The sequence below is a fragment of the Atractosteus spatula genome, chromosome 27, assembly GCF_055471065.1.
Source record: "Atractosteus spatula isolate fAtrSpa1 chromosome 27, fAtrSpa1.hap1, whole genome shotgun sequence".
Lineage (NCBI taxonomy): Eukaryota > Metazoa > Chordata > Actinopteri > Semionotiformes > Lepisosteidae > Atractosteus > Atractosteus spatula.
This window is the reverse complement of record NC_142732.1, coordinates 4207349-4233105: the sequence shown is the minus strand read 5'-3', so window position 1 is coordinate 4233105 and position 25757 is coordinate 4207349. Positions and strand designations below refer to the sequence as shown.

General features: G+C 39.0%; 3 protein-coding genes across 8 annotated transcripts in view; 2 read left to right on the top strand and 1 right to left on the bottom strand.

Moving 5' to 3' along the window:
- Positions 1 to 4451, top strand: part of specc1 (sperm antigen with calponin homology and coiled-coil domains 1) — an 88139-nt gene extending 83688 nt beyond the window's left edge. For all 6 annotated transcript variants that reach the window (XM_088907105.1, XM_088907107.1, XM_088907108.1 and 3 more), the window contains 2 exons: positions 89 to 148; positions 3957 to 4451. In XM_088907105.1, the coding sequence (XP_088763231.1) occupies positions 89 to 148; positions 3957 to 4046 (150 nt within the window). In that variant the 3' untranslated portion in view covers positions 4047 to 4451. The remainder of the gene's footprint in view (positions 1 to 88; positions 149 to 3956) is intronic.
- The window catches only part of zswim7 (zinc finger, SWIM-type containing 7), a 50390-nt gene that overhangs the window by 2688 nt on the left and 21945 nt on the right, over positions 1 to 25757 (bottom strand). The gene's annotated exons all lie outside the window — the stretch shown is intronic.
- adora2b (adenosine A2b receptor) lies at positions 6638 to 23245 on the top strand. Its single transcript, XM_088907110.1, has 3 exons — positions 6638 to 6745; positions 7024 to 7541; positions 17459 to 23245. The coding sequence occupies exons 2-3, from the start codon at positions 7207 to 7209 to the stop codon at positions 18171 to 18173; spliced, it is 1050 nt and encodes a 349-aa protein (XP_088763236.1). The 5' UTR covers positions 6638 to 6745; positions 7024 to 7206; the 3' UTR covers positions 18174 to 23245.

The following is a 25757-nucleotide window of genomic DNA, read 5'->3' as shown; positions in this document are numbered from 1 at the left end:
ATCTTGAAGGTGCACCTCGGTCAGTGTGAATGACCAAATGTCAGTATGTAACGTGTCAGTGGGGCACATAATTCTTCTTTTTTCACAGAGCAGAAATTTAACCCTGGCTTTCCAAGCAGCAGAAAGTGTTGGCATCAAACCGTCCCTGGTAAGTTCCTCAAGACTCAAGGCACTCGGCTGCGGTTTGTGTTAAGATCAAATAAAGACTATACCAATTAGAAACCTGAAACTATAGTAGGTTTGATCATTGTCAAGTGGCAGTAGTGCTGGACAGGCCATTCCAATAGCATTAATTTGATCATTTTAGCAAAAATGAATAAAAATGTCTGCTTGCTCCAACCTTTTCCATTTAACAAAGAAATTAGTCCTTTCTACTACTATTCAATGGTAAACCAGAAAGTGGTGTTACTTTGGTAGTTCAGTTATTTTCCACTATATAAACATATAAGGTTACAAACAAGAGGACACTGACCTGAGGATCACATCCACCTGTTTCTTGCAAGAACCCAGGTTATCGCCTGCAAACAACGTGGTTGAGTGTCTTGTTCCCAACTCCCACAACCCTTTGTGTAACACAACTGTCCCTGATCCGCTCACATTGAAGAGTTCATGGGAACTGACTTGAGGCCATATAGTAGTTTGCACTCAGGCCCCTGTTGCCCAAGGTTTCACATGGTTCCTGGCAGTACTAACACTGTCTCTGTCTTCTTAATCTCTCTGGGGATAAATTAGCATGACAGGGAGTAAGAAATACAGCAGATGTGCATATTCTTACACTGTTTTGCAGTGAATTTGAACATGCAAAACTGATTTATTACTTGCAGATGTGCATGAAATAGCAGTTAAGAAGTTATGCTGCTGAAGAAAATAGACATCTTCTAAATGCAAGATATTCACATTAATGTGTTTTTAAGATTATATAAATCATGACTGTATTATGTAGTATGTAGTATCTGTCTGTCCTATAATTAAATAACGCAAAAGCAAAATTGAAATGTGGGCATCAAAGATCTATTATTAAAAGATTGCTATAGGACTTTGTCTCAATCTCCAAGTACCTTTAGGAAAAAATAAATTTTAATTATGAACCTATTATTTACAAAAGAAGCTAGGTGGGGATTTTAGAGCATGATACTTCCTTTCCTTTCCACTTTATACTAGAATGCATCACACTCAAGAGCTTTGGCAAGGAAAATCCAAAACGTTCTGAACTAAAATGTCCTATTAGATGTCTAAAAGACTTTTTTTTTTTTACTGAATCAGTGGTGTTTGATAAAGGCTTTACCAATTAACTATCAGGAATACTATTTTCTTTCTATTCTAAAATAGAATTGCCAATTATTTGTGTTCTGTTTTGAAGTCTCTGCTGGCAGCCATGAACCCATGACCACACACGGGAGAATGAAGAGGTTTAGGCAGACACCTCAACACACCACCTTTGGACCACTTGTGTTTTAATGCGACACAGGCACCTGCCCCATGCAGGAGATTCAGGGCTGAGCAGCACATCCATTTTGTGCTGCTGCTTGGGAAAGCCGAGCCACAGCCGACTAGTGATGTGATCCAGACGTAAACGACCTGTGAGCACACATGTCCGCCTTTACTGTTGATCCACGGGAAAGTCCCCAGGAATACACTTTATTTTGCACATCAGTATTAATATACAGCATAAATAGGTTTCTCCATTTTTTAACATTGTTTTTTTTTTGTTTTACCGAAAGGCTGTCAGCATCCTAAGAAAATGCATTTAAGGAGAACAAGGACACTCTGGGATGCTACGGAGGTCATGTGACATTTCGTGTGCAGTGCAGCAAAGTGTCACATGACCTCTAGGATGCAGTGCTAACAATAATAACATTTTTAGCATAGAACATCAGTCTCCAGCCTGCCACTATAGTTCATGTCTCATGTCAGTTAGGTGTCCGATTTGATTGTGATGGTGTTATTGATGCTGCTGTGGACTTGATCCTGATGCATGGTGCGTTTTGAGTACGACATCTTAAATAAAGGCTACACTCCTTCTGGTGATTTACTGCACATCATCCTGTGCAAAGAATTCAGAAAAGACACTGGGCACATTCATCGTGTAATACACCCGTTTCGATCGTTGTGGTGTTCACGTTACATTTTTCAGCTGCTTTAGAGCTTTTCTTTTTCTTGCAATTCACCTTACAATATTATAGTCAGAGACCTCTTTTTCTTATGTCAATGACAGCAAAAGCATTTCAGACTGTGAGAGCAAGTCATTACCCAGAGTCCTACTGTTCATGTGCAATACTGAGTGTGATACAGAAAACATCACCTCTGCTACTAGATTATGCCAAGAAAAGTGTTTCTAAAGGATTAGGCTCTTTATTAGTAACTCCCAGTTAACACATTACCGACGCGGCTGTGACTTCATTTTTGCTCTTAAATTAAATAATGTTAATATATGGCTCATTTGAAACAAGAGCCCAGACATCAGTGTGCTCCATACTGTAAAGCATCTCCATCAGACAATATTTGTTATTTGGTATAAAAGAATGGTGGGAGCTTAATCTCCTTGACACAGTTATTGATCTGGACATTACATAGTCAATAGCTAACAAAATCCATTTGGTCATTCAAGGGCTGTTACAACTATGAAAATCATTAGCACACTCTCCCTTGTTTTTGTTCTTTAGAAATGCCAATTACATGGTTTGAAAAGAAATTGATCGGCGAGTTGCAGGAGCTGGGGATCGGGGGGTGTGAACCTGATATTGCTGGTGTTAGGCTCTCAGGTTTCACTGCCCAGCCATATTACTGACCCTTAGGAGATCTTTCTCCTCTTCTAACCTTTAAAATGGGACTGACGAATCAAGAAACCCTAGTACTAGCTGAGGGGGGGGGAACACGATAACATCTCTAAGTCTATTAACACATTACAAAGAAAGAGGTTCTGCTCTGTAATCGACATAATCTTGAGGAAAAGCCTTTGCAGTGTTAATCATTCACTAACTTTTAAGAAGATACTGATGCACAATGCAAATTTCAACAGGTCTTAATCTGGACTTGGAAGAAATATTCATTTTTTTTTTCCAAACTACACTATGGTTCAACATAATGGTATATGTTCTTCCCTTACCTTAATCCTTTACAGAATCAGGCTACCGAGATAAGGCATTCACAATGTATCAGGCATTCCAGTCAGAATAAGAATTGAAATGCACACACAGCTCTGTCTAAACACAAACCCCCTGTAGGTACAAATGGATCCAGGGCAGCCCAGGAGTGACACGTACCAACTCTGCCTGTTGTAATCCATAGACTGTAGTGCTGGGTGATTTCTCACGCATGCAGCACCAGTAGCTCTCTAAGCTTAAGGTCCTTAGTAAGAGGATTATAAGGTTGTTCCAGATTTCTGGTTTAAAACCTTTATCCCTTGTAAAGATTAGTTTATTCTTTATTCATCTATTTGTCTAGTACATCAACCGCACTTGGCACTGACTTGGCATAATTATCAATCATTTTATTTGGAAGCACTTTTAGAAAAACTCAAAACTTTCTTATGTCTTATTAAAAATGAGTTTTATAATTTTATAAAATATAAGTGTTATATGTACTAAAACACCAACTCAGCTACTGCTAAGCCTCTGCAGAGTATATACACTGTTCTTCGCAATATCATTCACTTCTCTCTGCCTTATTCTGGATCATGTTTACTAGTGATCTTCCACTCACAATTTAATTTGTGACTTGTGAATTTAAGGAGTTGGAATGAGGTGTGCCAGTGAGAATGGTTCTGAGTTAACACTACTGTTTAGGACCAGAATTCTTACATACCTCTAAGAGCACAGTGGTTTTATTGTCCTTTCAACAAATGTAATCACTGTGACTTTGCTTTCAGTTTTCTCTTAGACATGAAACAGATTAAATGTTGTGCTCTGGTTCTATGAATACAATACTCTCACCACTTTGTCTTTCAATCTGTGCAGGACATTAATGAGATGATGCACACAGATCGACCGGACTGGCAGAGTGTCATGCAGTACGTGGCGCAGATATATAAGTATTTCGAGACCTGAGAAGACCAGCCTGCATCAGGAAGTGAAGTGCACAGACACAGCAGCACTTTCCTACAAGTCAAAGCTTTTGTCACTGCCTTTTAGAGCAAACTCAAGTACGCCATTAACTCTTTGTCTTGTGAAATCTTTTCTTGAAGAACTGAATTTGTTTGGAGATTCAGGGTAATATTTTGTGCACCCAAGATCTAACAATAATGGCGACTTGTTGTGCAGGACTAAGAGTAGGTTTCAACCGTTTTCATCTTTACAATTGTAATTATAACTCACATGACTTTATGGAAATGTAATCCTGGTGTGTTTCCAGTGTTTGAACACTAACTTGCAGCTGTGTGCCATAGGAAACATATTTATTTATAACAAGTGGTACTGGTACAGAATTCTAAATATTAAAACTTAAATAACATCCCTCTTTGTCTGCTTCAGTTCTTTCTACCATTACTTTAGCAAGAGAATTTTAAGCCAGTCTCACTAGTTACAGTATTAATATAGATGGTTCTTTTGGGACCAGACTGCATGTTTTCCTCCATGCCAGAGGCCTGTTTATGGACTCCAGACATAATCACATGAGACAGAGTTCCCTGTGGCTCATTTTCAGCAGGATAAGGTTATCCAAGGCCCAAACCACTGGATCAGTATTTATAAGAATTAAAAATACGAAACCCTTTGTCTGGTCTCTCGGAATTCACAGCACCCATCCTTATTTCTGTTAAAGTTAGTTAACTGAGAAACAGACTATCAAGACTAGTAACTTAGCATCATTTTTTTTCTGAACAGCCACAGGAGAAAGAACAGATTCAATATAAAATAATGAACGACAAACACATCATGTAGTGATAATTGGAAGCTCACAAAGAAGAGTTCAATAGTGGGATCACTGATAAGAACTGTTTATAAAACGTTTTTTTACCGAGTTATATCCTGCAATTTGCAATGTGTTGTTACAGCTGTGAGTCTAAAGAAGTGTCTCGGATTCCGAGTGTAAATGAATTGAACATTTAGTTGAGATGATGGAACAAGAACAACACAGAGGAATATAACTTAAAGAATATTTTTCAGTTTCCTCAGCTCTGCTTAGCCTTCCTGTGCAAATCTGGAGTCCCAGGTAATTCCTTTGGAGGAACATACTGTACATCTTTAATATTAGCTTCTGCTTCATTTTCACATATATTCTTTCCATCTTTATTTCTTGAGTTCTGTTTAAAGCATCTATAATGTACTGTGTGATTTTAGCACTGGTTAGATTTGTACTGTTTTTTTCTTCAAGCAGCTGGACAGAACAGAAAGTGAGGTAGCAGGGTGTTGCACCATCAGTTGAAAGAATTTGGATGTGTAATATTTTTAACCGTAATATTTCCTACTTCCTCGGTTTCTTGAGATCGTATATTGTTCTCGCACAGCTGCTTGACAATGGCAGCAGTACAATAAGTTTCTTCACAATGTGCTGAAAACTGAGCTGGATTCACAGCAGCCATGCCCTCTTTCCCTAAATGTATCACAATCTGAAAATGCATTTCCTTCTTCTGGGTAAGACAAATACTGACTTTACTTTTATTGATCCAATTCAAAGAGGTAAAACTGCCAACTGACTCCCCTCAACATGAATCCCCTCACAAAGGAAAAATATCCCTGTACAGTACTTATGTGTCATCACCAAAACAGAGCACAATGTCAGGTCCTGGAGTACTAAAAACATTTGGTTTAAAATAATCCATGGTCTGGTGATCTAATAAAAAATCAATTTACGTATAGGAAGCTTAGTTAAAAAGTGCATTAGCACAATTTTTTTAGCATTAGCATTTAGCATTAAATAAGCCTTAAATTCTAATGAGAACTGCACAAAATAAAATAATCGACAAGATATTTTTCAGACACTGAATTCTCCATATGTGTTATCTGCAATAATTTTAAATATTCATGCAGTAATAATTTAATCTCTCACTAACTTCATACTTTATAGTTTAGACATCCATTTTCCATTAAGGTTAATAAAAAGATTAAGTGATAGCACTCCCACACACTTGGCAATCAATTATTCTTCATTAATCTTACACAAAGCACTTCACCATGAGTTACAAAACAGCCAACAGATTAAAAGGCGAATGAAACGTAACATCTACAGTAAAGTTACCACATTTAATAACCATAGAATAACCTTCTCATAACAAACCACAGATAAAGAGCCTCATAAAATATTTGAATCAAATATTAGTCAATCGATCAAGTAATTACAGAAGGAAAGCAGTGAATTAAAGACGTCCAACAAATTAGTAAGAGAATACACACTCCGGGAATTCCCAAATAATACCACATTTAAATCAGATACCGCTTTTGAAACGTCTAATTTTTTTTTTTATGACTGAAGATCGACCCAACAGGAAAAGCCATCCTATCAATAATTCATTTTCTTACTGAATGTATTGGTATATCAGGAAGTACGCAGCTCTTCCCACAGTGTGTACTGGACGTATGTTGCTGTGAAGAGATGAAACTCGCCACGCGTGTGCTCGGATGCTGCAGCCGCGGCAGTAGGAGGCGGGGCGTGGTGGGGTCGGGGGTTGACTCGCTGCTTGAAAAGCCATGTGTTGAGGTCGACCGCGCAGGAGTGCCGAGCTGAAGCAACATGTTCGCATAGGGTGCGGGACGCTCGTACATTTCACCGACAGAGCACGACAGAACAACGGGTCAATTTCCTGGCGAAGGTGAGACGCTCTCTGCGCACGCTGATTAAAATGCACACTGAACGTGCTGTCTGATGGGCAGAATTAAAACTTATTCTCATCCTCAGTCACGCTAATTATAATGTGTTAACAAGGAAATTATTGTATAAAGCGATGGGTTTTAACATTATTCAAGCAGTAAAAATGCATACTGTATATAACAATTCAATTAATAAGTGCCTTTTTATATCATTTTATATCAATACGTACGAGGGACTGTGTATGATCCAATAGAAAACTTTGTTTTCTTTTCTAAACAGATGACTGTCACCCAGATGGATGAAACTTTCGAAAGATGTGCCCTCCCTGGATTATGACACTTTCAAGGGTTTCCGGACGCACGGAACAGAGCTGCTTCATTTCCACACGAGACATGGCAATTTTGTATCAAGCCATGTGATTTTGTTTTTCTTTTAAAAGGAACAAAACGATTCTTCTCTGGCATGACCTTACATTGTATTGACGTGATCTACATAGTTACTGAGTTGATTATTGCTCTTCTGTCCATCTCGGGCAATGTTCTGGTGTGCTGGGCAGTCAGCATCAACTCCACTCTGAAAAACGCTACGAACTATTTCTTAGTGTCACTGGCGGTGGCAGATATTCTGGTCGGCTGCCTGGCCATCCCGTTCGCCGTCACAATCAGCATAGGCCTGAAGTCGGACTTCTACGGGTGCTTGTTTTTAGCGTGTTTTGTCCTCATCTTGACTCAAAGCTCGATTTTTAGCCTCCTGGCTGTGGCTATTGACAGATATCTGGCCGTCAAGATACCGCTCAGGTGAGTTTATTTATTTTCTCCCTTTTCTGGAGGTCTTCCTTATTTCTTAAGGGGAAAGGGTGTTCAGGTTAACGCAAAGCTATTCAACTACAAAAAAATGCCTTTCTATGTGCCTGCAGCTTGAGGTGACGCGAATTCAAACAGGTGGTGGGTCACGCTGCTGTGCTGTCGTCTCGGCGCATTGGCTGCACTTTCAAAATGCTATAATGAATTAGTTTGCTGTCGACAAGCTACACATCATTCTGAATTCATGCGAAACATCCCGCGACAATTATGGCCATTCAAAGCCTCCTGCAACAGGACAGTTAGATCTCGAAGGCGCTGCCGACGTCTGTGTCATTTCAGCTGTTACAACGACTATCCATTGTAATTTACGGCTACAATGTTTTAACAGTGTTTGCTAATAAGGATCCGCCCGAGACTGTGATGTAACCATTTCCTTGAGAAATAACCAAACAAATTAGTAAAAAGAAAAAATGAAAGTTGTTGATTGATGAAAACACGAATATTCTCGTGATTAAATTATGGTGTGATGGTGTGCTCAAGGATTATTAAATGTAGGCTCAAACTGTGTTTTTGTCGATGGTGACAAACTGTTGATACCTGTTCAGTTCCCTTTCTTAAATAACCCCGTTTGGAAAGTATCCCCTGCTAGTATGACGGATGATCAAAAGCCGCTCTATCACCGAGACATCTGCTGTTGCTAGTACAATTGTTAAGCAATGTATTGAAAAGGCGCTGAGGGCTAGCTCAAAAGATTAAGTAATCTGGGGATTACAGTCGAGATATAACCAGATAAATGTCTTAACTTCCTCTCAGGAATGAAACAAAATAAAAAACCCGTATCTGAGTGTCATCTTTTTTTCAGACCTCCAATACCCTTGAAATACTGATACCTAGTGTAGTGTATTATTCGCTATTGATTTGATTTCAGCCTAGTGTGCGACATGTCAAGTACAGTAGATACAAGTCAGGAAGCTGTGATGTTACTTTCCTTACTTTTAGCTGAAGTCATACACATCTATTCCACTTCGAGGGACAACGTGTTACAACAGACAAGGGAATTAAGCAGGAACGGATCACAAGCCTTGCCTTATTAGAAAAACATCGAGCAATAATGCTGTAATAGCTTTAAAAAAATCAAGGCTGAGAGAACTGCACTTGCCCAGTTCTCCTGTATTAATACCTGTAGACATATCGATACATTTAAAAACGTTAATACCGGTGACTTTAGACATACTGTACAAACGCATTGGCCGCAACAGGTCTCTGGAAGAACAGCTACTCTCCGGGCACCAGCACCTCTCAAATCTACATTCCACAGCTGTTTCCCCCTTTATATAGAAATATAAATCCGAATTCACAGCCGGCAATGCCGGTTATAACAAGGCACGAACACTGCAGAACAGTGCAGTTAAAGAAATGCATTTGCTAGGGACGAGGTTATAGCGTTAATGGGTTACAAGGCTTTCTGGAAAACTGCCATTACATACGTGTAGATGACAGCGTGTGTCCACGCAATCTATTAACTGTAACTCGAGTATCCTATCAATCCTAATCGAGGCATGGGGAAGTGGTTTAGGGAAAAAGCCAATACAGATTGCCTTGGTTACCTCAATCGCAACTACATTCGACCAAGAACTATGGCCAAACCCGCATATGAGACATACAGGACACGCCATACAACTGTTCAGAACTTTTAATCGTACGCTTGCACTCCGATTTCCAAATTACAAGATGATTATCTGAACAAATGCGTATTCGATCAACCCACAAGCACCTTAATCCCCTCCGGAAAACCACTGTGGAACTTTTAAAACTACCATTTTAGTTTTAAAATGACCCTCTTTTTCTGACTGCACCGCAGACTGTGTAACCGTTACTATTAACAAGACAAAGCGCTTGGTGTTTATCTTTCAATAACACCACCTATTGGTTTTTAGCACTATGGGTTAATATTTTATCTTGGTTTACTAAATGTGTAATGTATTCTTATTTGTGAAAACATACTGGCAACAGTTCAGGTATCAAGCGTGATAGTTAATGGTTTTTCACCAAGGTCTTCTGTCTTTGGTCGAGCCTTAGTTCAGTAAACAAGCTTAAAAAATTTGCATGATGGTTATGCAAATATGCTTAATTTGGCTGAATACGAAAATCTGTTCAATGGAGAGTTAAAAGGTCTTTTTTATTCTAACAAGTGCATGAAGTACATGATCTTTATACTTCCACCAAAAAATAATTAGAACTTCAATCCTCGTTCTGGCCTGTGTATTTGCAAAGTGTGCGGTGTATATACCGTACACTCAAGAGCATTAATTGATCGGTATTTCTATGAAAAGAGCTTCCTCGCATTACAGGAATGCCCATGATGTTCTGGCTTTTAAAACCCCCAGTACAAACTCGTTCATCTGCTAATGGGAAAACTACAATTTCTTACAACACTTCTCTCCCTTATCCCTCAAGGTCACTTGTAAGGCTTGACCGCATGATACCAAGTTTAGACATCCTTATACTGCCCAGCCTTGGCTGTGGGGGGTCAACAAAGCAACCTCTAAATCCAAAGACACCTCATGCCATCAGCATTCAGCACTTTACGGAGTGACACTGCTGGTCCTTGAGCAGAGAGCGCTGTGCAGAAACCCAGCGATCACTCACAATCTCCTGCAGTCGGGCAACATTGTTTACAAGTTGTGAAACTGGGATTACAGTATTTAGCTTTGTACTGCTCTTTAGCAGTGGTAAGTCAATTTAGGAGAGTTTCTTTTAACAAAGTCAGCCAGATATACCCCTTTGAAGATGGTTTGCTTTCTGTCCTTCCTTTTAATCACTTAGGAGTTAATCAAATTATTTGATTCAACAGTTTCAAGGTCTTTAGCCTGTGGCAGTACCTATGAAACTAGCGGGACTGTAGTTCAACAGGACAAGTTCTCCAGTTGTACTGTAAAATGTTTCCTTTTCCATTTAACATTCCTTATGGTTACTTGTGCACAAGTCTTCTCTCTCACCATCAAAGCATTAAATTCTGCATCTTTAAGGAAATAGTGGCTTTTTGCCTGTTTTATCCATTTAAAATGTTTTCTCACAATACACCCTACAGAATGTACAGCATGTATGTTAAGATGTGCAGCACAGTGGCGCTGCAATCAGCTCTCCTGCCTCACAGCTGTAGGGCCCTGCAAATCTGGCTTACAAAATCCTTCTGTGTGGAGACTGCATGCTCCTCCTGGGTCCTGAATTCCTCCCACCCTTCAAAGACATGCTGGCCAGGACAACAGGCATCACTAAATATTCCTTGAATGTGAAACATTCCATGTCTAGGCTACAGTCCTGCCTTGCGTCCTGTATTTACAGGATTGGCTCTATGTTACAGTGACCCATACCAGGAATAAGCATTTCTCGGATAATGGATGGCTGCATGGAAGAATGGATATTTTAAGACAGTGACATGAGTACTTGCAACGAAACGCACAGTCACTAGGGAAACATCTGAGTTATTTAAGAAAAACGACATGGTAAATTCTCTCTGGAGGTAGCAACAGTTTCTGGACCCCCAAGATTCTGCTTGACTACTCTATAAAAAAATCAAATCTGTTAAAAAGAAGTATTTTCATTTATATGTGACACGGAAGCAGATAACAAAACCTCAGTTTCACTTCGTGCTTTGAATGAGGCAGTATCTAGTGCTCACCACACAAACAACAAGCCACAGACTAAGAACACCTGTGCCAAATGTACACTTCACTTGACACAAAGCTCGGTATTCACTAGATCCATATACTTACGTCTCTGTATACCTGATGTGAACACCTTGGGGAATTATACAAGAATACATATATGTGAATACAATGTGAATGCTTAATCATTTTGTACTTTATTTGTGTATTCCCAAGTTTGCAATTGTGTTATGTAGCTGAGAAATCTTAATCTATTACGCCATGTTAGGAGTGCAGCAGAAATGTTAATTTGTGTTAAGAATAAACTTTTCATAGAGCATGAAACCTCACATCCCGTCCCTGTGTTAAAAGCCACTGGGTAGTCATTTTGTTTTTAGGGCTGCCTAAACTCAGCTTTTACACAACAACTTACCCTTTAAACGCCTCTTGAGTCAATACAGAGAAATTGATCAACAGCTAAACTCAATTCAATGAAGCCTTTCTCTCCACACACAAGTAAAGCGCTGAACAATCACTGTGCTGCATGAAAGAGATTTGCTGCTGTGTAACAGCCCGCTGCTTTAAACAGCATTCTTCTTTAATATTTCTCTACCTGTGGTTTGCTCAGTGTAATGACGTGTGACAATTTCATGACACAAGCTTTATATCGGAATGGCGGCTTTCAGACAGTGAGAATGAAACCGTTGAAGTTTTCTTATCACATGTGAAGAGTGATTTAATTTTCAAAATGTGGTGGTTCTAGAAATGCAATCACAGACTTAAAGACGGATAAGGAGGACAGAAACAAAGTCAGAACCGGGCAGATTTATGTATTTTGTTACTGGCTAGAACCCCCTATGTCTAACAACAGCTGTTGTGTCATTCAATCCAGCCCGAGGACAACTTTGTCTTAATCGTATTTATTTATAGTCTGTACTGTAGGCCAGGTAGGGCATTTCTAGCCCTCCAGTGCTGGCATCCTGCAGGTTTTAGAGGTTCTGTTCAATAAGTGCCTGATTAAAACTTGGAAAACAAAACCAGGTGATATTTCTTAAAGTACTTAAACAGAACAACAACCTGAAACAGTGATGCACAGTTTTGTGCGCTGAATGTCGTCTTTGTCCAAGTCTGATTGTGCTCTGGGGAATCGAACAGCTAAGAGAATTGTCTTCCCATTGGCCAAAGAGCCACAGGTGAAATGAAAAGGTCCAATGAGATATTTGAGTAAAGCACAAAACTTAATATCCCTACTGCTCAGAATAGTTTTAAAACTCATCATTTTAATTAGCTTTTCACCATAAATCATCCTGTGATTGTGCATTTAATATCCGGACCAAGCTTTACTTTTATTACACTCTAAAGTAATGAAATACGGACTTCAATATGGGGTGTATGAAATCAACATGGATGGCCTGCGTTCTCCAGGATGAATACGACAGGTTGGGCAAACTGAATCTGAAGGTTTTATTACGTGCCCTGATAAAAAGTTTCAACCTATTCCAAAAGCACAATCTAAATAGTCTGTAGTTCACTACCAGGTGGGCAGGGTTCTGTTCACTAAGAGAACAGAGGAGTTTCTACTGTACAGGAACACAAAAGACCTGCCTGCTTTTCTTCAACTGGGCACAATCGTTTAGAGTTGGCTGGACCCAAAGATCTTATTGACACAGTAAGCTGAATCTGAGGAAATACATACACCAGATGTTCCAATAAGCACCTACAGTAAAGTTTCAATACTCAGAACATACTAGATACCACATTCATGGCAATGCCAGCTCAAAGCACCACTCAGGATATTCAAATGTCCATCTCATACTCAGCAACTGAAAACCAAAACACATATACCTGAGATTTCAATAGAAAGTGTGCTAAATAATTTCAAGATCTCCGTACATACAGTATTTACTTGCATAGCAGAAATCCGTGACACTACAATACAGGGTAAAGATTTTGGAGTTGCCCAAAACAGACAACTTCGACAAGGCAGTCTTAACTGACCTGCCTTGTTCCAAGCCAACTAGGCTTTTAAATTCTGTGTTCTGCTTTAATAAATTTAAATTCCTCAAACATTACTGAACCGCTGTACCGGTCCAAAATTAATCCACTGAAAAAAAACAGTGAAAATGGTACATCAGAATTGATGATGTTTGCATATTTTCAGAATCCTTTGCTTTAGACATGACTGTTTTCAGTGCATTTGATTCCTGCGGTGCTGTCAGCCAAGTGTGAGTGTTTATCGAATCCGGGGATAATAGTTCAGTCTTTGTGCTCTCTGGACATTCCTCCTTTTTCCCAGGCCCTTCCCCTCTCCAGCCGATCCCACAAACACCCGGCCCTTGGCCCAGCCAGTCAGCCTGTTTGGGTGCTTTCATGCCAATTTGTTTCTGCCTATATTCCAGCAAGGTATTGGACCTTACTAGCAGAGGAAAACGGTGGCACATCGCCGATCTGTAGCTTTAGAGGCTTCGGTTTCGTTTGCCAGTCTGCTGCCAAGGTTTGGGGCTCAGGCGGAAACGGACCTCTTGGGTTATAAATGGGATTACGAAGGAGCTGGAGATGGCACGCCAATCGGCTGTCGTCATGCCAGGATTAATCCATTCAATCCTTTCATCGGCCACTGAGAGAATTCCGGCAGCTTCATTAAAGAGCCGTCCACAGCATTGATTAACTGCCAGACCACAGCTCAAGTGAGACATCACCATAGAAACCCCTGCAGTAGGCAGGACGGCCTCCTCACGTCTTGGAGCATCCTAAACAGGGGCTCCAGACAGCCCATTAATGCATCAGCTATGATCTCGTGAAACAGGGTGTTATTTATGGTGTGAGCTGAGGGAAAGCAAAGTGCTGTGTGAACAAAACTGCAGAAACTTTAGGTAGATTCAAGCAAAAATTAAATCCTAAATCACAAGGTGTCCGCAACCTAAACACAACACTTGTGTCTCAAGGTTCAAATAAATCATGCGTCGCCAGCGTCTCCCAGCTTTGAACCGACAGAACCTCTCTAGTCTCAGCACAATTCTGCAGCCTCTCTCCAAACCCTGGATCACATTTCCCCTCAGAGTTCAGCTTTCTGAAGAGATCCTCCAGGGTTTGGCAAACCACACTTCCGTGGTGAAATAAAACAAATAAAAATGTCCTTCCAACATAAGAAACACATCCTCTTTGCAAAGTTCACAAGATAACAGTTTTGCTAGTTATGAATCACACTATAATCAGTTCTTTTCTACTTCCGAAAGACCTTCTCAAATAACCACACATGATAAATAACAACAACGAAGATATTACAGAAAACGTATTTTTTCCCCACTGGATGTAAGAATGGTCATTTTTACAACACACGAGCAGAAGACCGCAGTGTTGTTTTGTATGGTGCCGTATTCATGTGTCTGAGTGCGTTTGGTAATGGTACTGTCACTCTGTGTATCTGGCAGGGAGCAGCAGTGCCAGTCAGTCTGGTGTGGTCAAATCAGCTGATCGGCAATAAGACAAAGAAGGCTAAATTCCTAAGCACAGGACGTTTTTCTTTTGCAGAATCGTTTCAGTCAGTATCAGGGCTAAGCTTTTCTCTGACACTAAAACCCTGAAAGTTGACTTTCTTCCTTTCTTAAAGCTCTCTTCCGGGCCTATAAAGAGAAAGGCCCTGCACAGTGAGAGAAGTGCCTGACCCACACATGCCTGGCTGGGGCCACATGGTGAGATCATACATGTGGTGTGATCTGAAGTAATGGTAGATGATGGTGCGATATTATGGTATAATCATATTTTGATGTGATGGAAGATTATGGTGTAATATATTGTGTAATGATATACTGTATATAATGGTGAGATGGAATATTATGGTGTTCTCTGTTGGTTGGCCAGGCCTGTGCCGTTTACCACATAAGACCACAAACTTGCAGTGGTTCCGTAAATACAGCCAAAATATTCTGGTACACACAAAGAATATTGAATGTGACCACTAATAATTAATAATACAACCCTCTGAGGTTAGAAAACAAAGGTCACATACTGTAGGAGTAGGACAAGATACATCTCTTGTAGCACTGAGGTTGTGTTTCAGAGAAGCAAAGCAACAACAAAAAAACAAAGTAAAACTCAAAAGAGGCTATTGTAACAATATAGACACATTTCCAATTACAGCATTTTTACCTAATAGTCAGAGTCGTTAGGTTATCAGTAATATCTCAAATACCAATACTTTACACTCGAAAACAGAAAAATAATAACTATAACCCATATCAACCTGGCGCTCACTGGCCTCTGCATGACATTTGTGCCACAACGCCAGCAGTTCTAATTGTATGTCTCTTTTCAGACATAGTGGGCAGAAGGTGCCAAAACGAGTGAAAATAAGGTGAAAACTAAATGTCAAAGAGAACATAATTAGCTCAGTGACTTTACAATCCCTACACTCACTGTCATTACTCAGAATTTGTAACCATGATGAATTTGTCTCCTGGATACTGCCACCCTTTTGCGTTTTACTTTTCTTACAGTGTTTACTTTTGTTTCTTCTTAAAAAGAGTGCAGTACCAAAAGAAGAGGTTGATGTGCGTAGCACAGACTTCCTCCTTCAATCACGCTTTGTTTAAAAAAGGGAACTGCTGAGGCTGACCAGTCCAATGACCTGATTAGGGATTAGACCTGATCAGGGATCAGCCCTCGGTCTGGTCTGGTTCTTTCCAGTGTTATTTCAGGAAGCACCATTTACAGGGCCCGACTTTCGCTGCAGTGCGCCCTGGGCAGCTCAAAGGTCGCTATATGGTAGAGTAATTTTATTTGCACAGATGATCAGACCTGCCTCCTTATGGTAGAGTAGTCATGCAAGAGACCTGAACATGGACACAGGGTCAAATTTCTCAATCTATCAGAAATGGCTACATCAAGTCTGTTGCTGGTTTATGGGTTTGGGGTATGGCAGTGTATGTTATAATACAGTCTGCAGTGACACTCAGGAGCACTGCCATGTCTTTCACCCCTTTAATAGACTCAAATTTAATAAATAAAGTTAAGAAGCAGAAAGTATTAAACTGAATACTGCAAGATCTTAAGCAAATAAGGGTAAAGATTTTGGATTTGCTGCTATTAACAGATATAATTTCAGAAAAGGACACTCAGACACAGCAGTTAGATTTGAGAACTTTTAGTTGACTAAGAGCTATATTTTAATTACCCAACAGTGAGCTCTATTACATATGCTGCCTTTCCAATCAATGAAGTTGAACAGCCTCCTCTGTTGGTTCCTCAAACTGTTACACTGAAAATCGATAGTTATTTAAATTATTGAACTGCTTTATCACGTCACAAATATTGCCCAAGGGTGGAAAATAAAATGAAGCTGGATACAAGAAGGAAGGTTTATATTTCAATTTCAACAATCATAGTGAAATATTAAACAGCATTCAATTACTGTTAAATGTATTAATTTGTACGAGTTCAGACAGTATTATATATAAAAAGGGGTTTTAAAACGTCAGGAAGCTTATATTGCCAGGTGCTTTACATTCACTGTGGTCATCCCAGTGCACTTCTTGTCTAAGTTTGTTTCAGCACTGTATTCCACACATTTCAAGACTGATAACAGTGTGTTTTAGAGAAAGCAGACACCAATGACATACAGTAAGAGACTTTTTTAACTGTGAATTAACCAAAGACAATCTGTAAAATTACAATAGCACAGATTATTAAATTTTGTTCCTTCATCCAGTCTACTTCGTTCTACAGTACATCATTTCCCTGAAACAAAAATTATTCTTCTTGTTTTCAGTAGAAGCATCTCTGCTCAGATATTTTTTCTAGTATTTAATCAATCACTACATGGAAAGTAAAGCTGAACTCCTATATACATAAAACTGTCATGCTTTTATAAGTACCGGATCAAGATAACTAAATTTCTGATAAATGCTTCTACAGAGATGAGATGGAACACTTTCGTAAAATAACTGAAAAAACGTTTTTGAAAAAACAGGTTAAGAAACTGTTACATTTGGGGATTTGATTTTGCAAATGTTAAAAAAAAATACTTTTACTACAGAGAAGTAAAGGCGGTCAAAGATATTGTGATTCATCTCGTCTGATATATTACGTTTCTGCATGTTAACACTAATAAATGTTACAGTTAATGCAAGTAGTGAAAAGAATGAGAATAGAAACTATTTACGAGACAACATTTGACTGTTTCCTTTGAGGACATAAAAAAGCGTTCCACCTGTAGAAAGGTCGAGCTGACTGGGACACATTTTACTCCGTGCCATTTCTCTGCAGATACAAGGAGCTAGTAACCGGCAAGAGAGCCAGAGAGATCATCGCGATTTTATGGATCCTGTCCTTCATCATTGGCCTCACTCCGTTCCTGGGGTGGAACGGAAAAGACTCGGTCTGTGGGAATTCTGGGAACGCCTCCCTGAGGAGGAACGAGAGCAGCAGCAGTGGTCTGAGCTGTCAGCTGGACTGCTTCTTTGAAAGCGTGGTAGACATGAGCTACATGGTCTACTTCAACTTCTTCGGCTGCGTCCTCCTGCCGCTGCTCATCATGCTGGGCATCTACATCAAGATCTTCATGGTGGCCCGCATGCAGCTGCGGCAGATCGAGCTCAAGAGCGTCAATGGGGAGAGCTCCCGGCGGCTCCTGCAGAAGGAGATCAACGCCGCCAAGTCGCTGTCCATCATTGTGGGCCTGTTTGCTCTCTTCTGGCTGCCCGTGCACATCTTGAACTGCCTCACGCTGTTCTACAAGGAACTGCAAAAGCCCACCATCATCATGTACTTGGCCATCATCCTGTCTCACGCCAACTCGGTGGTCAACCCCATCATTTACGCCTACCGGATACGGGATTTCAGGAACACCTTCCGCAAGATAATCTCCAAGCACATCCTCTGTCACAAGGACGACCTTTATCTGAGATCCAGCGGCAGCATGCGCAACAGACACCAGCACCAGCTCAGTGCAAACTTAACGATCGACGACCCCTTGCTATAATGGTATGGGGGGGTGGCCAGTCTTACTTTTTTCAAACGCCATTCCAAGTGAGTTAGGAAACGTTTACAGATAAAAGAGAAGGAGCTCCTAAGTAAGTTAAAAATCTTAGACATGCCATTCTCAGATGTGTGTTGTAACTTCATGAAGTGAGTGTAGGAACATCTGAGAGCACAACTGCATGTAGCTTTGTTTTGTACCGTGGTGTACTAGGTGTAGATCTGAAGATGGAGGTACAGTACTTTGTGAACTCTTAACTGGATGAACAGTACTGTGAAATGAAAACATATTCACTACAGTTTTGCCAAGTTCTTACTCTTAACTTGTTCCTCCTACCATGTGTTCCCTCATGGACCAAGTTCCAAGCCTTAACGTTATCATCTTTCACAGGGAATCAGGCTGGCAATTACTCTTCTCTATACTGTCTGACAACTAATTACATTCAGATTCATCTATGCCTGCCTTAATATTTATTGCGTTGACGTCTTGTTGTTTTTACCCTTATTACAAAGGTGAAGAATATGTCCTTTCAATCATCCAGTTCAAAATCCAAGACCTGCTGTGAAAATGTGGAGCACATGATCTCTTTCTGGAAGAAAATAAAAGTCTTGGTCTTCCTGTACAGGATACCGTACTACATTAAACAGCAGTTCTTTTATCTAGGGATCACAGTTTGCATCACTGTCACATATTTTAAACAATGACAAATTGATTACACAGGTTTTTCCCCCATTGAGGAGCAATGAGCTCCCTGTTTCGAGACTTTTGAAATACTTAAAGGCGTGGCCTTAGTCTACCAAGAGATACGGCTGGTATTTCCTCATGGTAAAATAAAGACAATCGATAATCCAGTCATTTTTAAAACCCCACTGTCCTGCCAAATTCAGAACCAGCAAATGCCTCTGCAAGAAACCACTTTTAAAATCTTCTGACAAAATGGGGGAACGGTTTTTTATATGTTAGTGGAAACATCTGAAAGCCTTTCACTCTATTCTCTCTTCAATCTAGTCACTGTTTCCTACACAAAAAAACAATGTTTTTGTAGTTTCCTAATTTGCAAGAATTCACACTGAGAACATTCATAAGGCTTAACTACACTTATAATAATTCTAAAAAATGTAAAATATTAAGCACTGACAGGTTGTTTCAGGTAACTGGCAGGTGTAACAATTGAAATGTTGGAATGTATACATATGTTTAAAAAACAAATGTCTACATATAAAATCTTGAAGTCTAAAAAAAAGAAATGAAATGGAATTCGATGATTTCACACACAAAATCTTGAGTTCAACTTTCCAGACTGCTAGCAAGATTGTTTTACTCTCACTGTTTATCCATGCATTTTAAAAAAATATTTAATAAACATAGCATTCTTTCCCACGTAATTTTCATGTAGAAAACTGTAAGATTTGCCATGATTAGCCACATTGTTTTGCAGATAGATGGAATCCATCTGTTCTCTATACATGACTAGAAGTAACTTCTCCTAACAAGCATTTCTTTATACAAAAGGCATGACTGAGATTAAATGAAAAGCATGAGAAAGGAAAAGCACATTCTTCTAGTTGTGCTGCTGCTGCTCTTATTTATCACTAGAGTGAACTGAGGTATTCTGACCCACAAAGATGACAAGTATATTCAGCATATCAGCTACTGTATGCTGAAACGCAAGGGTAACATTTACATGTCCATTGGATTTCCTATCATCCGGCTGTCGCATTTGTGCACCAGCCTACTTAAGGAACAGGCTTTTAAATACCACCCCCTGACAACAACATCGTCCTCTGATGCTGCTGCTTTAATCACAAGGGCATGTGGCTCTGATCAGGGGCTCGCAACTAGCAGCACAGTTTAGCACTGAAACTGCGGAGACGACTCAGTTCTTCACCGTTTCTGAGCCATCTCTTCTGAAAGAGGCAGCAGCACTGCGGACACGGGAATTATTTCTGCAGAGCTGTCCAAGTATATATGCATATATATATATTATATATACGTTTTTCATGTTAATTTATTGTCTTTTTTAAATAAATGATGAATGCAATTTAAATCCACACGAATAGATTGTAGTTTTTACAAGTTCCATAAAAAGTGCTTCTGTTTAAAAAAATGAATCGCACCCTCCTGTTATGGCAATACGACCGTCAAGACATCAGCCTTCAGGTGGTAAATAGAAATGGGGTGGGAAGGAATTACACACCAGGATTTTACAGCCCGAGCTGCTGCCATGACTGTAAGAAGGCTACAAACGAGAGGAGGCCACATAGCCCATTACAGTGCCCTGTGAGGGTTAAAGATCCAGGAATGAGAAATCCCTAAGCAAGTGCTTGCTGTGCTCAGATCTCCTTTAGGAGGCACCCTGCCCACTTCCTGCTTAGTTATAAAGTCATAAAGGGTCTCAAATTAAAGGAAAGATGTAACCTTGTGGTTTAAGCCAACACTGTTGTCTTGATCAACCTTCCCTGGGAGCCAGAAAAGACTTCCTTTTTGCCCTTCTGTGTGGGTGAAAGTTACTCACAACCCATTGGACTGCGTCACTCTTCCATTGAGCAAGAGAGGACATTACTGCAGCTATTCACCTCTTGCAGTCAATTTAATACAGAAGCAGGAAAAGGGTAAAAAAATGACTTATGTCTTGAACCCTGTGGTTTTCTAACTGGTCCGTTCCCTCTGAAAAAGATCTGGAAGTAATTCACCCAACAAATTTAGTAAATCAATCTGTCTGAATCACAGATTCTATTCGGATAATCACTGAGGTCTGTTCCTGAAGCTCCGTCACCCACAGCAGACAATTTGGTTACAGTAAAAGCACTGACAATAGCAGGACAAGGAAGACAAGAAATATGCTAAATATGCTAAAAAATGTTGCTAAAACCATCAAATAGTACTATGTCTGAGAATTAATTGCAGTCTTCTACTGCAATGGGTGGAAAAGAGTAAAAGGCAAAACATTGGAAGGTAGAAAATCCCCACGTCTTTAAATACACCTTCTTCCTGGCTATCAACTTAATGACTATTAATGTAAGAGCAAACAAGCACCACAAACATCCTCTTAGTTATTAAAACACGCATATGCCTTTTGTCACACCTGTGGCATGTATTATTAATTAACCCAAACGCCTGTTCAAACAAAATGACACGCAACACCACACACAGTACCACTGAGAAATATGACTCATATATGTCTTTAAACAGCAGTGTGAATTAATGAGATACAAGAAATTTCATTAAACCATGAAACACAAAGAGACATTCTCCACCTGTGGCAATAGCAGCGTTCAAGTGTTCACCACCGTCACAGAATGACATCCCTGGGGGTTTAAAGGATTTATTGATTAAGACTGCACACTAAATTCTGGAATCAGACAGACCGCTGTACACCAAAGGATATGGAGAATCAAACATCAGCTGTAAAATCGTGAGGCGAAACAATGAGAATTTCCACAGCTTCTGCAAATGATTCGCTCTTGCAGTGAGAGAATGACAAACTGGTTGAATGACTCTCTGGTTTTCATCCAGTTCTTCTATATAATTTCCATTTCAGCAACACACATCTACGTGTTGTGGTCTCCCCCACTGCTTCCTTTACAATGGCTATATTATGAATGTTGTCTAATTAACAGCTGTTGTTTCACACCAGCTGCAAAGCGTTATCTGAAGCTGCTGCATACTTTCTTAAAGATAAGGTTCTGCATTTAAGATGTCAGTTTCATAAGTAGGATATACTGCTGCAGATTGAAAAGTAAATCTAAAATTAAACTTCAACTTACATGTGTGCATTAAATTTTTAAAGACGCCATCGGAAAAGTTTAAACTGGCGGTAGCTGAAATTCTTGTTAGTAGTTCAGTGCAAATGAACTTTAAAACTTATGTAATAAGAAATTAAATCAATGAAAATGATCATCAATAGAAAACACTGTAGATTTGTTTTCTTGGATATGAAGTTGAGGGTGAATGTACATAGTGCGTAGACTATTAATCTGCTCTAACTAGCCTTAACTACAGTGTACAGTGACTGTGAAATATCTTAAGAAGCTAGTGAATGCTTTATAAAATGTGAAACTACCCTGAGGTCCTCCTGACTGCCTTAGCAACATTCTATTTAAGCCGTTTCTTTGAAAGTTCATTTAAAAGCCATTGATCTGAATTTGAACAGACAGAATGAAATCTGAGATCTAAAAATGGGTGTAAAATATTTTTGTGGATTAATTACGTTACTGATTAAAATCACTTGACATCTGGTGAAAATCAGAACTCAAAAAGCCTTCACCCATTCTGTTCATTCAGTCAGCACCTTCCACAATTAACAGCTATATTCCCCTCAGTAATGAAGAAATTACGGCGTTAGTGCATTTGCACAATATAATGAGACTATTTCAGCTAACAAATGTGTCATATGTCATAGTCTAATAGTTTCTTTCAATGTCACAGGCACTGTTTTTGTGCTCACCACAAATATAAAGTCACCACTTTCACAGAACCCTTTGGGGAACATAAATATGCCGAAAAAAACGAACTTCTTGTTCTGCATCTTATTGTTTAATTTACCAATACAGTAGGTCAACACACACAGGAAAACGGAAAAAGGGCTCTGTTACATGTTACTTATGTTCTTACCTCACTGACAGTTACGAAAATCCATCTGTATGGATGAACAAAACATGCTTTCCACAGTCAACATCCGTCTCTGACTAATCATGGCTTGACAAGGGTTTTGAAATTTTGAAAAAATAAAAATGTCTACACAGGAAGCATGGTCTTAGGTTAAAAAGCTGGTCTTCTCAATGTCCTTTTCCTCATATTTTGCTCTGAAGGGGAAACTGTAACATCATAAAAGGTTAACTGTTTCTGTTTTGCCTCTTTTTAAAAAAAGGAGAAAACGAATATATTATACCTTCAAACTAAACATTACAGAATACTTCAAAATGAAAAAAATAACTTCAAAATTATTTTTATAGTGTTCTGTATCTGAGGGAGATACAGTTTGACCTATTATGATTGTGTATCTTGTAAGGCAGTAATGTGATATTTAACGTTTACACATGTAACTGTGATATTTTGTTATTAAAATCTGTTTTATAGAAGGGCACATTTTTATTCCCAGTTCTAATGGAAGGAAAGAATTACTGTACATCACACTGAAATAAAAATAAAATGGTTTGGGAAAGTAAACATAAGTATACACTGTAAACAAATCCACAAAGTGAGCAAAACGTATTGGAAAGCCCAGGACACACCATTGCTATGAAGATGCTCTGGAGATGACAGACATGAGCTGTGTAAGTGTAAAGGCAATCTTTTATTCTAACCATTACACAAGGGCATACTGTTTTATAACCTGGACTAAGTTGCATCAGTATTACAAGTAGGCAGCTGCGTCAGCACGCGTAGGCTGCAAAGGAAGAAGTAAAGGTTTATTCCATGCTGAAAAGAGAACAAAGTTGTGTTCCTTTCTTCCTGAAATGTAATGATTAAACTGGCTACATTACCAACTATACATTTAGTAGTGTAAAGGATAACACGGAACCAACACTTTCTGTAGTACACCCGTTGGTAAAAGTCACATGGACAGAGACCCGACAGTAACCCTTCACAAAGGATATCAGGGATTCAGATGGAAAGCAATCTACTTGCAGAAAGCGCATAACAAATTCACCACTGACACTTGTTCACACTGTAAGAAAACAATTCCAACTTCTTAATAACGACCATTTGTAATTTACAGTGTATGGCACCATCGTGAATTACAGCTGTTGCACTTCAAAAAGTTAAGAACGTTTAGGATAAGTAAAAATCATTATCCTGTACAATAAAATACAACAAAAACTTAAATCAACTCCACAGGTCCAACAAGTACACTAAGTGCAAGGATGCAAGCAAGATCCATTTAACTGATGTTTCGAAAGCTTAACTTTTTATTGACATGAAACCATAAGTCCTTGGGTTAGAAGAAATGGAAATATCACACCCATGTAGTGTGGGTGCCACTGGAAAAACAGTCCCGTTTGGTGAACAGAATAGTAAGTGACAGAAACAGAGAACAGACCAGTAAGAAAGTGTCACTGACTCTAACAACTTTAGTACGGAAAATTGCCACCAGCTGTAGAATTTCACACCTCAGAAAAGAAGACGGTACTGATTTTTAAAATTTATTTTTACTATTGCTATGTAAATTCCCCTCTATGCAAAAAAAGAAACTATACAATGCATTCTGCCTTGAGCTCTTAATCCAATACATACCAAGCAATGCAGATTATCTACAGAAAATTAACACTGCATAAATCATTATAATCCAGGGAAAATAAATAAATAAAAAAAATATTATCCAAGTTAAGAGTAGCAGGGTCAATATAATCAATGTTGTGACAACACCAAGGGAAAAGAAATATAAAATTTAACCAGATGACTCATTAAATTATGAAGATTGCAAAAACATTACTAGTTCTGACCACACAATGGATGCCTTTTATTTTATTAGTACAGTATTGTAAAGGTAGCTTTTATGACATTTCATAAGTACAGGATACAAATACTTAAATCTGTAATAAATTCCAGTCACAAACAATCTTGTGGAGGAAGGTTTTCAAAGATACTTCTTGTTTGGCAGCAATCCAGCATTTTCTATTTATGACAAAAAGATTCTCAAAGACATCTGTGTGACCCAAAAAGATGAATCTACTGAAATCAGAACTGCCCATTCATTAAAAGCTTCAGCTTCAAACAATATCTGGAAATGAACACATTTGGAAAAAACAAGAAAAAAAAACTTTACAATCTTGTAATCTTGTCTTTACGGGTATAATAATACAAAACACATGTAAAAACAAAACACTGTAACTACTTTCCCAACCAAAGGTCTCTGAGAATGCTGGCTTCCCTATTAATTAGTTCATTGTGATCTACAGAGCTGAGATTACATGCAAAGTACCACAGATGGAATGAAAGCAATCTTTTAAAGGAAGAAGGACAAATAAAAAAAAGTATATTTCACCCGATACAATCAACAGAGAAGAGGAGCAAAAAAGAAAAGAAAATGAGAAATGGCTTCTTTCCAAAATGTATTTCAGTTCTTGATAAAACTGCCTACAGTCCACATTTCCCAGAATGGGATACTGCAACAAATGGGCAGCTTCCTTAATCCCAGAGAGCAGAAAAAGTACTGCAGGACACTAGTTTAGATAAGGCCATCTTAAATTTGGGGTTATGCTAGGTTAATTATAATTGTATCACAACTGTATGAAAGCCATCAAGAAGAGAAACTAATGTTACTGAGACCTAATTAACCATCAAGTAAATAAGAAACCCTCTGAGAATTTATATACAACATGTTTTTCTTTCATGTTTCCTTTCAACAGTGTCTACTGTATGTATACAGAACAGTTCTAGTAGTAAAATACTGTATGCGTATGGTATATATTTTACTTTACCCAGAAAAAACAGGATTAAAGGAAGTTTATATCACTTTTGGCAGCTAAGAGGCAATATTATTTTCCAAATCCTTTCATAAAAAGGAATAGCGCCCTTTTGTGCGACAGAAACACAGTGTCATATGTAACATTCACAATGTCAGAGGCCTCTGCTGCAGACTAT

What these genes read in the sequence shown, in the direction of transcription:
- adora2b (XM_088907110.1), top strand. Translation starts at nt 7,207, where the DNA reads ATGACCTTACATTGTATTGACGTGATCTACATAGTTACTGAGTTGATT. An exon ending in GCCGTCAAGATACCGCTCAG is followed by an intron (nt 7,542 to 17,458) that starts GTGAGTTTATTT and finishes ATTTCTCTGCAG; the next exon opens with ATACAAGGAGCTAGTAACCG.